This window comes from Talpa occidentalis, unplaced genomic scaffold (genome assembly GCF_014898055.3).
Source record: "Talpa occidentalis isolate TD23 unplaced genomic scaffold, MPIMG_talOcc4v2.1 talOcc4.9, whole genome shotgun sequence".
Lineage (NCBI taxonomy): Eukaryota > Metazoa > Chordata > Mammalia > Eulipotyphla > Talpidae > Talpa > Talpa occidentalis.
Window position 1 is genome coordinate 86,698,442 of NW_023605305.1, and position 15,326 is coordinate 86,713,767.

A 15,326-nucleotide genomic window follows, 5' to 3' on the forward strand; every position below is an offset into this window, starting at 1 on the left:
AGGGAGCAGTGGGTGAGACAGGAGAGGTCCGTTGTGCCATGTGGGTAGCTCCCTGGCTGGGGATCAAACTAGTGCTGCAGTGGCTGGTGACAGCTTGATAGTGCTGTCTTTAACCCCTGTGCCACCCCAAATATCTTTCAAAGATATTGACTTCACAATCTGACCTTTACTCCAATGCAATGTGTTCCTCAGAGAGATTAAAGGGTCATGCCTATATCACATAGTATTTGTCCAGAAAAATCAGACTTAAAACCTGAATGTTTTGAATCTTGTTCAGTGAACTTACTACTTATCAGACTACACTGCTTTTCTCATTTGTGCTTTAAGCAGTAATCATCTTTCTGAATTACCACTTGAAAACATCTGTTATTTCAATAATTACTAGCAGGATATCAACATTATAGGAAATTCCCTGTAGTAACAGCTCTACTGCTATCTAGCACTTATAGAGTATATAATATAATGTGTATATATGTGCATACATTTATGTATGTGTATTTGTGTATAAATATACTTATGTTTGTACATATTTAAAGCTCAGCTTTTCAGACTTTGCCTGTATAAAGACTGATTTTTATTTATTTATCATCAACAATTTCATTTTCACTGAAGTACTATTTTAAAATATTCCCAAGCACTGTGATAACTTATCATCACCATCATAATCCCATGCATAACTCTATTCCACGTATTTTTAATGAAAATTTGTGCTAATTTTAAAGAATCTACTGATATTTTATACATTGGACATTATGGATTATTATGAAGAAAATATCTGATTAATGAACATTTATTCCATCTGTATTATTTTATTTCCATTTTCATGCAATTTCCTAGTTACATAAGGGGCTCATTCATGTTTAGTTCCAGTTAGGTCAATAATTTTTGAACTGAACTTCATTAGAAGTACCTGACTCATGTCTCATCTTAAATAGAGTATTTCAAAGCACAGAAATATCTTGATTTTCCTTCAGGTGATCCACAGAAAAGCCTGAGTACTTTCTAGGTATTTCTAATAACACTTTAGAGTCTACTGCCAAGTCAATAAAATATTTTACTAGAGCATATGAATTAGATTCTGATGTTCTAGTGTGCCTTAAATAATAAAAACATATACACATATATATACGCCCTCCCCCCACCTTGTAGGGATTTCAACTTGGAGGAAAAGAGGAAGAAATGATTGAATTTTTCCAGAACTAGGAAAGAGAAAGTTTCCTTAACTGTTTCCATAGATCTCAGCCAAAGCACATACATATGAACACATCTTTTTAATCCTGGTCCTGGGCCTAAAGAGGTCTTGATTTCAAACTACCATTTCTTCACCAATAAAGCAAGTCAACCATACCACTATTTACAATTTGGCTGAAGTTCATTCACAATAATTCTCTGACTATCTTGAACCTTTACACTATGGGTTATAAACCTTCTGTTTTAAAAAAGAATGGTGTCACATACCACTAAGGGAATTTCTGATGGGCTGTAGAGAAAGACATATCTTTGGTAAAAGGAGTCTATTTATTTTAATTGCAATTGTGCTGAGTGAAAATGAGGTTTAGGGATAATCATTAAGTATATATTTGAATAGAAAAATATGTAAGGGCATTAAGATATTAGATTTATATGGATGATTGTTTTCCAGTAAATTTTTTTCAAATTTTATGAATTTTCCAAACTACTATGAAGGTGTTTTCAGCGTATTCTAATTTTTTAATAAACAACATAATGTATTATATTGGACTCAAGCCTACCCTAAAGCTTTTTTAATATTTTGTTTTGTATATAAATTTGAAACTACATTTCATTTTAAAACAGTAATAACAGACACACTGAAAATTATTACATAATAAATTTAAGGTTTAAGGCATATGGCATGATGGTTTGATTTACATGTGTTATGAAATGATTACCACAAAATCAGCTAACATATCACATGGATAGAATAAAAAGAAAAGGAAAAAAAATTCCTTGTGATGAAATCTCCTAAGATTTACTTTTTTTTTTTTTTTTTTAAAGATTTATTTATTTATTTATACAAGCACTGGGTACAGGCAGAAGCACGGGAGGGTGAGAGAATTCACCAGAGCCAGAGCAGGGAACAGAACAGGCAGACTGACGAAATACACTGCTGAGGGGAGCACTGGGTGGCAGGAAAGGTCGGCGCACCATGTGGGACCCTCACCAGTGGCCGGGGATCGAACCAGCGCTGCAGAGTCTGCTGGCAGCTTTGCAGCCCTTCGCTCAACCTCTGCGCCACCAGGGGAGGCCCACCTAAGATTTACTCTTAACAAATTTCCTACATATCATAAAGCAGTGATAGCCACCGTCATCATATAGTACATTTCATTCCTAGTAGTTTTTAATCTTATAACGGGAAGTCCATCTTCCTCCAATTCCCCCTCCATCCACTTTCCTCCTCTAGTAAACACAAGTCTGATTTTTTTTTTCTATGGGTTTTTTTGGATTTTTTTTGTAATGTGTAGAATAGCATTCACAAATTAGTGTGGGAAATGCTGGTGTAAATAAAGTTGACCATATCTACTTAAAACATGATTAGCATGCCAGTGTTCAATACAAATCTTCTAAGAGGCCTTAAAATAAACAGTTTTCCAACAATGGAAACTTTTTGTCCTTCTGAATATTCACTGACTGCTCATGATACATCAAAGAAAGGTGTTTGTGTTAACTGGCAAGGGAAATAAGTGAGAAGGGAAAGCATAGGAAGTGAGTGTTTTCTTCTAGTTCTCTTTCCTCCCCTCTCCCGAGTCCTAGATGGTATGCAGAACTTCATGTTCTGTGCCCCTTCCCCTTCTGAAGCCATCACTCAGGTCTCCCTTCAGGAGCAGGCACTGTGGTCTGCCACAGTTTGAGGGCGTGGAAATTTTGCTATCTGAAGTTTAGAATTTGAAATATGTTTGGAAAAGAAAGAGGATGAACAGAGAGCAAAAATCAGAAACTCTTTAAGGATATGTGTCTGATTATAGTTATGGTGAGAAGTTGTCTTAAAATAACACTGAGTTTTGGGAAATATCTGAGGGCGGTGATTAGTTGAAAATAAGATGAGACACTTGAAGATGATGAATAGGTATGGTAAACACACTTAGGGGCAAGGATAGATGAAAGATTAAAGAAATAGACTTAACACGTGGTTATAATCATTTATATGAATTACTTCCTATTTATGTTTAATCTTATTAGGGCAAAGTAACAATTCCTTATGGCAATCAGTGAACTTAAACATTTTATCTTTTAATTGATTAATACAGTAATCTTTTTAAATTGGCTTTTTGGTCTTTTAATTTGTTGCTTAGACAGCATAGTCATCTACTAACAATCTAAATGTGCAGAAGGGAATAACACATAGATTTTGCAACTGGGTATCTCACTGCTCACAACACATTATCATGCTCCATAATACAATCGGCTGTGCCAAAAAAATTAAGTAAGCCAATTTTTTTGTATAGTTGGCTACCTTGTAGTGTTCCCTTAAAGTGCAGCAATTATTCCTTTCCCGACACAGGAAACAGACATTAGTAAAAAGGATTCCAGAAAACCTCTACCATACTGCCAACCACTGCAAGTGTGCTTGCAGGGATTAGCATATATTTTTCAAATAAGAATATATTTAATGAGAGACCCTTGATAAAAATGAATATAAAAAACAGATACCATTTAAATTACATAGATCTCACTCAGTTCCATAAGACAGTCACTGTGTATCTTATATCTTATAATAGGAAGAGAACCAAAACTCAACCTTGAAAACAAAATGAGGTTGAGTCCACCAGTTGACAACAAAATAACTGGAAAATCTATTTTAATACTTATGTAAAAAGAAAATTTAGATATTAGTTCTCCTTGATCATACACCTCAAAGTGTCTTTATTTTTTTAATATTTATTTATTTATGCACACAAGAGCTGGGGTGTAGGCCAGAGGTGCAGGGCGGGGGAGGGAGGTGAGAGGATTCACCAGAGGCAGAGTGGGGAGCAGAACAGGCAGATTGACTGAAATACACTGCTGAGGGGAGCAGCAGGTGAGACGGGAGAGGTCTGCTGAGCCATGTTAGTTAGCTCCCTGGCCAGGGATCAAACTGGTGCTACAGTAGCTGTGGATCACTTCACAGTGCTGACACTTAACTCCTTGCACCACTAGAGAGGGTCCTTCAAGTGTCTTTAATTGTAAGAAATTAATCTATGGCGCGCAGACCTCTCCTGCTGCCCGCTGCTCCCCTCAGCAGTGTACTTCGGTCCTTCTGCCTGTTCTGTTCCCCGCTCTGGCCCTAGTGAATTCTCTCACCCTCCTGTGCTTCTGGCTGTACCCAGTGCTTGTATAAATAAATAAATGAATCTTTAAAAAGAAGAAATTAATCTATAGATAAGACTATTATTTTAAATAAGGGATATATCCAGTGCAAAGGAATTTAGGAAGAAAATATATCTATTACCTGTTGTCTTTCTTTTCGTACTTTTCATGATAATAAGTGCACATTTTATTAAATCCAAGAAAATCCCAGTGGTGCCTACTTTACTTGATCTAGAAAAGGAAAGGCTGAAAGAGAAAGCTCAAAAGCAAGCCTAATTAATACGGTAAATTCTAGCTTTTGTGACGATACCATATATTTTCAATTTATTATTTTCCGACTGAATGTCAGTCCTGAAATTTTAATAAAGTGTGAGGTATGGAGTCTTAAGGACTATCAGCTTAAACTAGGGAAAAACATCAATCTAGTGAAATATATTTGGAAATGGAGTGTGTGATAGAGTGAGACAAAATCTTGGGGAACTGACTGGTAGAAAGAGTGACAAAGGGACAATGGTAAGAAGCAAAAGGTGAAGATAGCTGAGCCTGATTGCTCACAACTGTTCTCCAAAGCTAGAGTAGCCACTGAATATTCAAGCTGAGGCTGGAAATGAGTTCTAAGGCACATTTTATTCCCTCTCAATCTATATCTTCCATTTTGAAGTTTTTAAAGGGAAAACCCCAGATTATTGTTATGTCAATGTGCTCATTTAAGCATTCTGAAGTCAATTAAATTGCTTGCAAAAAAATAAAAAAAAAAAAAGGTGGGCCTCCCTGGTGCCACAGGTGGTTAAGCGCAGCGCTATGGAGCTGTCCACAGCCTCTGGAGCGCAGGTTTGATCCCTGCCAGCCGGAGAGATACCCACACAACACGGCAAACCTCTTCTGTCTTGCCCACTACTCCCCTCAGCAGTGTATTTCATCAATCTGCCTGTTCTGTTTCCCTCTCTGTCTCTGGTGAATCCTCTCACCCTCCCACATATCTGGCCTGTACCCTGGTTCTTGTATGCATGAATAAATACATCTTTTTTAAAAAAAGGTAAAATATATTGCATTAGTTGTTGAATGACCTGTTTTCATATTCAAATTATTTTATCACTTGAAATCCACATTTTTGGGCCTCCCCGGTGGCGCAGTGGTTGAGCGCTGGGTTGCGAAGCTGCCCGCAGCCTCTGCGGCGCCGGTTCGATCCCCGGCTGCTCCCCGGCCACCAGAGGAGGGTCCCACATGGCGCGCAGACCTCTCCTGCCGCCCGCTGCTCCCCTCAGCAGTGTACTTCGATCCTTCTGCCTGCTCTGCTTCCCGCTCTGGCTCTGGTGAATTCTCTCACCCTCCCACGCTTCTGACTGTACCCAATGCATGTATAAACAAAAACAAACAAACAAATAAATAAAAACATGCCTCTAAAAAAAAAAAAATGTTTAAAAAAAAAAAAAAAAAAAAGAAATCCACATTTTGTGTAGTATATAACATGAACTCTTTGAGAGAAAGTTAATACTGGAAGTTGTTAACTATTTACAAGGGAATTACTGTGGGATTAAATACTGTTTATTGATTTTCAAAAGATTCACTATTGCATATACTATATGTTTTTTTTAATACTCAAATCTAGAGAGAAAAAGGCATGATAAATGACATTAATTTTTTAGATGCTGGACTGTTATTTCTCTGAACTGAAGCTGAAAACGACAGTCATATTTTCCTTTCTCACCTAATAAGAAATTGTTTCCTTTTCTATAAGCAACATTTTTCCTTTTTTTTTTTTCATTTGAGTGGCTGTATATCCTTGAAAATGTCTGTGTTGAGTTGTCACCAAGCTACAATAAATATCGTTTATTGGTTGATATATATGCCATCAGAGATCAATAAAATAAAATCCTGTTGAACTTGAAATAGAACCTATTAAATTATTTTTTTAATGCCATAAGATGTTCTCATCTTCAAAACTGAAGGTATTTGTATGATTGCCAGGTTTTTCCCAGGGAGTAACAGGATAAATCAGGTACAATTTATTGCAACAAAGCAATCATTCAAAAAAAAAAACAAAAAACACCCTTGAGTCTTTAAAGCGTTAATAAAGCCTGCTGCAGTATATTATATACTTCCCAAGAGTAGCCTAAATACCAGGATGATCTGACAAGCTAAGCAAGAATATTTAAGTTAAAATCATATTTGTGGGCTAACCTATTTTCATTACAATGTGAAATGGCTTGGTATCATTAGGTGTGTCCATTCTTGAAATATTTATTAAGCAGCAGCTGACTTCTCCATATAGTCTCTGCCTCTCAAAGTGGCATATTCGTTCTCCATTGAAAAATACTAACTGTGAAATTTCATGTGTAAGCAGTAAATTATCAGGACTTCACAGTGGACCAATTTTAGAAATAACTAATCAAAGTCAATGAATTTCCCATTTGGTTGTGAGTGTGTGGTGGTGAGGTCTAATATGGGCTGCTGATGGACACTCACACTCCCAATTTCCTGCTTCATTAGAGCGTGTCACAGAAGTGAAGACTGACATCTTCGTCACCAGTTTCGGACCCGTTTCAGACCATGATATGGTGAGTGACACTGCATTTTTGGTTTTCTTGGAGTATTATTTAAATTTAACTTTTGAAAGAGAAATGTAGACTTAGTATTTAAGAAGCACCTTGAAACAGCTTGGATACAGTTTATGTTTTCTCAGTGTAAACACTGTGCAATATGTAATTAATATATATTATATATAATATATATAATAGAAAACAGGCATTCACTTGTCTGACCAGGCCTATCTATGATTATTAACCACTATAGTATTTTTCTCCATCCCTGCAACAATTGCTTTGCCTTTATGCTTATGTTTTATAAGTCAAATAGTGCAAGTTATCTTATATTTTAGTTAAGAGGATGTGGTGATTCAAGGATTCAGGGTTTCTGAGTAGCCAGCACTGTTATAGAACAGTCACAAACATCATCTCTGACTGTTTTTGGCTAAAAAGGAGAAGTGAGTATGAAAGCTGAGTGAATACTTGACCAGAATTAGACAAAAAAATAAATAAATAAATAAATCAAAATAAAATACACCAGTGTGAAATGCTCAGCTCACTGCAAGACATTCATTAAATTATTACCAAGTGGCAATGAAATGAAAACATGCCTGTTATTTACTTTTTTGAACCCAAGTAAATTAACTTGAGTTTCTCTTCTAATTGATGGAAACTGGTAATTCCAAAGACCTCTACAGATATTAAACATTTCTGATCATATAATAGCCAAGCTGGTATATAAACAAAAAATCATAAAGAGACCATGAAAACACATCATTATGAACATTTTAAAAAGTTTATTGAACATGATTTTTGAAATGTCTTTCTCTTGATACCATCTTAACGTAAATGTCCTCTAATTTCATACTTGCTCAGCATGATTCAGAAGTAAAGTTACAGAAAATATTAACTTAGACCAGCATTTCCAAAGGCCTGGGAAATTCATAGTGTGCCCACTTGAAAGGGTCAAAGATCTGACAGGTCTTAAGATAAAGAAAACTGTTCAACTACATTTAATCAAGTGTTTTTAATCATATTTGTCCCAAACTACTTTTTTCTTCTTTATATTATACCTATCAACACTCTATAAGACTAGTGCTCTGTCAAAGAGACATCAGGGAATGCTGGCTTGGGGGACAATTAAATATTTTAGGTCATAAGATAGGTTATGAAATGGACCAACTTCGCAAACTAAAGTTAGCAGAGCATTCATGTGACAGCAGACTGGTAGGTAAAAATACAGATTTCTGAATGAGAACTCCTGGGTTTTTAACCCCAGCTTTTCCACATGTAAGGGTGCATTCTTGGGAAGTTACTTCAGATCTCTCTGGCTCAGTTTATTCATGTGGACAATGAGAGTAATAATGAATTAATAAATGAAAGTCAATTAAACACTTGGCATATAATAAGCATTCATTATTATGCAAGGACTAAAAATACAAATGTTGGTCATCACAGTTGATATTTCTGGCAACTTACTTTGTCATTCTGTTGAGTCTGTACACTACTTTATTGAAACACCATGTAATATAATTTTTTGCTACCTGGATCACTCTCTAAGAAGCCATGTGTTTCTGGCCATGTTGGAATTCAGTATTCTACAACACTCTTCTTTCACACAACTTTTCTAAATAAGAAACTTGGATAACTCCCTATCAAGTTTAAGGTCAAATCCAAGCTCCTCTGCCTGTATCACACATAATCCACACATGATTTTGCCACTTGCCTCACTTGGTCACAATGCAGACCATTTATCATTTGTGTAATTCCTATTTTCTAAGGGGCAAAATCACTTGGGGGTTAGCAGGACTGGCAACAGGATCCAGACTGGCTGATTTCTCATCATACAACCAACAGTAACATGACTTTGAGCAAATCATACCTGTAAGGATGAAAGTGTCTAATAAATTATTATTGTAATTCCTTATGTAAGATGGTTGTGATTTTCAAATGAGATATGTAAATAAAATACAAATAGTAGTAAATAACTATTTTTTCATTATCATTTTTGCCTCTGAACCCTGTATCATGTCATGAACCTTTCGTAGAAATTTCTTGTATTTCCCACACATCTAAATCCTATATTTCCACAAAGGCCCAAATCGAGACTTGCTAAAAACACTATTTTTTATTATTCCAGTGACAAATTAACTTTCCCTTTCTGCACTCTCATTACATTTATTGACTGTAAAATGTAATTTAGCTTTTGGTCTCATATATAGCACATCTTATAGATTTACTTCTTTTATATAAATGTCCTTTTCTCCTAAAATGTCACCCAAAGTCAAAAAGACACACTTTCACAACCCTCATAGTGTTGTGCTTTGTGTGGTTACAGTAAGTGTTGAATTAGTACTTATTTGGTGATAGTTTTAGGAGTCTTAATTATTTCTAACGAATTAAAGTTTAAGGGACTCAATACCTTACACCTGCTATCCTATCTGCAGTGTGAACTTTTTGAGAAATAATAGAGAAAGGATTATGGAAAATGAAAAATAATCTTAAGTAATAAGTATATTACATAAAGTAGTTTATATCTATAGGTACATGGGTGTCCGGAGAGTAAACACCAGAATAATCCAGATTAGCACACCCAGTCAGCAAGCAGTCTTGGCTTCTCTCTGCTGTGATGTAGAAGGTCCACATAAAACTTATAGCAAGGAAAACAGCAGAATTTGTTAAGTCTAAAGGACAGACATCATCATCCAACATGATAAAGGCAAAAAGAAGAGGCTGAGACAGGCAAGAGATATTTCTCCTCTACATTCACCTATCAAGTTAAATTATGTCTTCCGCCTCCCCTCTCCAAATGGAAGAGGAAATAGAGAGCATTCAGAAATTTTACTTTGGTAAAGCCCTTTTCTCAATGATTAAAACATCAAGAGACTGGATGAGGCAACACATACCAATACCAATATTATTCCTCCTCCTCCCCATTCCTCCTAATCATAATAATAATACAATAAAAATGATCATTTTCTCTTTCCAGAACCTAGAATAGTACCTCAAAAAAGAATAGATTCTCAATAGGAATTGTTAAGGGGCCATACAAAAAAAGCCATATGTAATCAAAAGTTTTCTCCTGAAAAGTACTTTGGCAAGCTTTTGAGTTATTGCTTCAGATTAACTATGGTCAAAGTCACCAACGATGTCTTTTTTTTTTTGGTCTCAGACTACAGGTTCATACTAGAATTTTCAGTGCACCATTAACTCTATGGTTATTAAGATTTACTCTTCATATGTGGCTTTTGGTCAAATATCAGACAGAAAGAAGGACAGAGTATGTAAGTCAATGATGCTGCCTATTGCCAAAATTCCAGAACCACACAATATTTGAATTGTTCTGTCAAAGGAGCAAATTAGCTACAGGTCTGCAACTAATTTGCTATCTGAGTAGTAGAAATTGTACCTGACCACTTTGTTTTAGAAGATTAATCATCTAAACCACATGATGGGAGAATTATGCAAGAAAGAACAGTGTGATTTCAAATTAAAATTAGAGGGCAGAATGACAAAGCTATTTTTCAAGAGAGGAAAAGGTTCATAGTTGTGAGAGTGAGAATAACATATGCAATTAGTAATAATAACCATAACAACAGTCAACAACATTATTGAATGCTTATACTTTGCTAAGAGTTTTTGGATCATACTTCATTTACTCCTTATGTCAAACATTTCAACTACATATTATTATCCACATCATCTAAAGGAGGAAAGTGACCCAGCTAGCTAAGTGTAGCAACTTGAACCCAGGCTGTGTGTCCCTAGAGACTCCATAGTTCCCAAGGCATCTGACTTCATCTGGAATAGAAAACAAAATTAGGACAACTCCCTAAACTTTATTTTAAAAACCGTTAATTGGCAATCAAACAGCACATTCCCAGGGCATTAGGTTCTGACAGAAATATCCAGGCAGCACAATCACTGAGCCCTGTTTTCCACAGTGCTTGAAATGTAGTAAGTTAAAGTACACACAGATGGCAATAAAGTGCAGTGGGAATGCTGCAAGACAATATTTATTCAGGAACACAACAAATGTTCTGTCCCCATCGTCAGGATAAGACCAACATTCTCCAAGGACCTACTGTGTTGAACAGGATCACTGGGAGAAACTTTTCTATTGAGTGGGGCTGGGGCACTTAGCCTGAATGAATTTTTATCCAGAGCTTCCTGTTTGTCCAGAACACTCTTCTGTGGAGCCCTCTCTTTTGCCTTCTGTTTTTGCCCTGCTTGGTTGTGATCATCTTATTTGCTTAGGTTTCCTGTTCTTCCATTCTCCCAAAGAAATAACACTTTTCATTCTCCACTACATAGATGCCTTTTATAAATTTGTATTGCTAAAGCCATAAATAGGAGAGAAATGAAAGTTCCCAACGTTTACCAAGTTTCTTAATGTTTCCAACATTCTTGCAAGTTGCTTACCCCTTTCTCACTGCCACCTCCCCCACATTATAGTATAGGAACTGGACCTTAGAGAAAATGAGACAGTTACCCATGCAAGTCAGTAGGTAGCTGGCAATTCTAGTTAGCAGATATAGGATTTACAGCTGTAGCCATTATGCTATGGTTGTTTCCTCTACTCTCCCTTATTCCAACTCTGAAAAGGGGCTCCAGTCATCTTGTTCTAATGATTTGTGACCATGGGGCATGGTCAAGCTCTACAAGAAGCTTCTAGGAGCAAGCAAATAAATGAACAAAATGTTTGGATTCCTCGGAATGTACACAGCTAAGGCATCCTGGGAGCCTTGATTTACAAGTGACCATAGACTCCAGTGTTACCCAAGCTAAAGCAGTTCAATTGCATAGAGAACAGAGTTCATGTGGTGATTCTGGAGTGATAGAAATATCATTATCAAGCCCTATTGCATAAGCTTGTTTGTTGGGGGGAGAGAGAGAGAGAGAGAGAGAGAGAGAGAGAGAGAGAGAGAGCATTCAGAGTAAATCATCTATGGCTGTTTCCCTGGCTAGCACTGCTATTCTGTATTCCTGATTTTATCCACAGGCTCCCTCCCTTTTATTTCCTCATGGAAAATACAATTCTATGATGCACATCCTTCTCCATGAGTTTTTCTAATAGCATCTAAGTGTAAATCGTTTCTTCCTCTGTTGAATTTAACAGAGGCTTGGCATGTTTCTTAGTGAATACATAATGGGTCACATATTTCAGTGTCTTTCTTCCAGCACTTCCAGACACAGGAAAATCTAATCAACCAACAAGGCAAATTCTCTTGCCTACAAAGATAGAAGAGCATCATGTTACACTTCCTTGATTCTCTCTCAATCAGCAGTTATCACAATGCCTGGTGCATTATAAACTAACCAATATCAATGCCAAACATATGATGGAATGATGAGCCTTCATTCATCCTTTACCCAGTTTTGCTTAAACCGTGGGAAAATAAGGAAGCTTCTTTCAAGCATGAGGCACCTAGATACAGACATTATTTATTGCAGGTCCTAGAGGCATAACCATATATAAGATAAAAAAGTGGGGGAAAACACAACAACAGTACTCTCATGCATTAGGGTTTAGGGGATTAAGAAAATGTAGCTGATGTTTTTCTAGTTAGTCTGCCTTCCAGTCTGAAACATGCTAAGATTAACAAAGAATGTGGTAATTTTCACTTCAAACCACTAGGTTCCAAATTAAGTGTCAGTGTAGCAAGTACTACAAGGAAGATTGATATTACCCTTTTTCAGTTTTAGGAGTTGGTAAGTCACACTGCTTGTTTTCAGATTAGCACATGTTTGTCTCTGGGTATTGCAGGAAGGAACGATGCATTTATTCAAATAAACAGATTCCCTAGCTCTGAATGATGATGAGCTTCATGCATTTCTCATGTATCTTATACACACTCACAGACACATACACTGCATACCTGCTTTCTTTTATTTTTAAACATCCAAATTACTGGTGAAATGGATTCATTATTTACAGTCTTCATTGTGTAGAATAAAAAAAGTCTATATACATTATTTGTGGAGGGAAATGATTTAGTCAAAAAAGAAGACAGGTCATCCACACTAGAAGTATGGATGACTTGGGATCAAGTAAGATTTTTAGAGTCAATGGGAGGGTTCCTGAAGACATAATGCTTTAATGCTTCTAAGTAAAACTGTCCAATTTGAACATTTTCCTGTATGTAGTAATCTCTAACATGACTTCTGCTTTTATTTGTAATATATTCTATGTCTTTGAGTGATGGTTTCTTAGAGATGGGGTTGGGATTACAGTATTGTTTTCTTTTCACTTAACTGAGGAGGTAATTGGAAGAATTTTTCTAACCAAAACATATTTCAGGCATTTAGATATTTGTAAAAAATGATTATTCAAATCTGGGAATCACCTGACACCAGTATGTACAGACAGCCACATACTGGTGTTTACTATTAGAAACCTCACCCGGCTCATATTTTGCTTCTAAAGTTGCAAAAAGTATGCATTGTCTAGGAAGCTATTTGCACTGCAAAATACAGCACAGTGAACTTTGCCATTTTCCACAATTATCCAGGAGTATACAATAGATGTATTTTTCCGTCAAAGCTGGAAGGATGAAAGGTTAAAATTTAAAGGGCCCATGACGGTTCTCCGGTTAAATAATCTAATGGCGAGCAAGATCTGGACTCCAGATACCTTCTTTCACAATGGGAAGAAGTCTGTGGCACACAACATGACCATGCCCAATAAACTCCTGCGGATCACGGAGGATGGTACCTTGCTGTACACCATGAGGTAAGGAGGCTGCTTTCTCCTCCAGTGTAAGCCATAATGGGGCCAGCGGCCATGATAAGGTATTTGTTTTTCTGTTCATGATAAATAAGCCAAAATTTTATGCAAGTATTAAAATGCTAAATAAAAGGAATAGAAAAAATGAAAGAAAATGTTTACTATATATTAAATAATTCACTAGAGCACACTATCTCCATCATCCTCTAATTCAATATGAGGAACTTCTTCCTACCATAAACTTCTATATTCCTGCATTTCTGTAAGGTCTAAATTAAATTTTTAGGAGCTATATCAAGACACTTATAATTGAAAATATTTCTGTACTTAAAAGGCAAAAGAAATCATTCAAAATTCTTAAAAACAAGTTCATATCTAAGTAGGGTTTTCTTTTTTTTTGTTGAAGTAGCATTGCATTGTAATATTACATAATTTTCAGGAGTGCATCATTAAAATAACATGTGAGGTTGATTAAGTTCACCACTACAATTCTATTCTTCACCTAAGTAAGCGCTTTTTTCTTCTCTGTCAAGACACTGTTTATGGTTAACACAGCTCACACAGCTGAGTGCCACTCCACTTATTTTCATTTATTTCTTTTTTAAAAGATTTATTTATTTATTTTTATGCATAGAAGAACTGGGGTATAGGCCAGAGGTGCAGGGGGTGAGAGGATTCACCAGAGACAGAGTGGGGTGCAGAACAGGCAGATCTACTGAAATACATTGCTGAGGGAAGCAGTGGGTGAGACAAAGAGGTCTTCTGTACCATATGTGGGGTAGCTCCCTGGCCTGGATCAAAGTCAGGCCATCATGTGGTAGCGCTGAGACACACCATTCCTACCGCCACACCATTCCTACCCATTATCCTCCACCATAGTCCTCCACCACAGTCCATTGTGCTCCCTCCTCACTATACTCTACCTTTCTCCTGCTCTCCTTCTAGTAGCCTCAGTTCTACAGTCAGATTTCCAGAGTCCATTATTGGTTTGGCTTTATGTGATTCTTTATTTTGTTTCTCAGTATTCCACATACAAGTGACACATCCAGTATTTGTCTTTTTCTTCCTGACTTATCTCACTTAGTATCATCCCTTCTAGTTTCATCCATATTGTCACACATGGCAAGAGCTTTTATAGTTGAATAGTATTACATTATGTGTAATATGATATCTTCCTAATCTACTCATCTCTCTTTGGCTACTAAGTAAACCTTTTCAAGTACATGCATTTACAATATTGTTGTTAGATTGAGGATACAGATATTTTAAATTTTATTAAATCATGGACTATGCATACATTTTTGCTTGATAAAAATTTTCCCCATTTTGTGATTACTGGAAATCCCAGCATCGAGATAAGAATAACTTGTGGTTAAATGAAGGATTCATGAATCAAAGTTTTGAGTATTTTTAAAGAAAAAGATGTTTAAAATTTTTCATGATTTATAAGAAAATAACAACTGTTCAGGACTCACACTGAAGGGAAATGGTTATTTCATAGCCATATGACTTTTCAGAACTTTTTTGTTTTGTTTTGTTTTTTGGTATATCTGGCTAGCATTCAGGCCATCTACTTATTCTCTTGGTATGAAAGGCAAAATCCTCAACTTGGTGAATTGTTCAGTATGGGAATGAAATGACATTTTTCCTTTGAAGAAAGATTTGAAAATATCTACTTTCTTATGCACACGTATACAAATTAAAAATAAAGAAAAAGTGATGCAAGAGTCACTTTAGATAGCGGGCCAAACTAGAAAAACTTTAGTAGG

General features: G+C 36.2%; 1 protein-coding gene and 1 long non-coding RNA gene across 2 annotated transcripts in view; one reads left to right on the forward strand and one right to left on the reverse strand.

The window, feature by feature from the left end:
- Window positions 1–15,326, reverse strand: part of LOC119236309 (uncharacterized) — a 171,856-nt gene that overhangs the window by 14,417 nt on the left and 142,113 nt on the right. The gene's annotated exons all lie outside the window — the stretch shown is intronic.
- GABRA1 (gamma-aminobutyric acid type A receptor subunit alpha1) overlaps window positions 1–15,326 on the forward strand; it is a 59,493-nt gene that overhangs the window by 11,075 nt on the left and 33,092 nt on the right. The window contains exons 3-4 of the mRNA XM_037500253.2: window positions 6,796–6,863; window positions 13,343–13,563. Coding sequence (XP_037356150.1) covers window positions 6,796–6,863; window positions 13,343–13,563 — 289 coding nt within the window. The remainder of the gene's footprint in view (window positions 1–6,795; window positions 6,864–13,342; window positions 13,564–15,326) is intronic.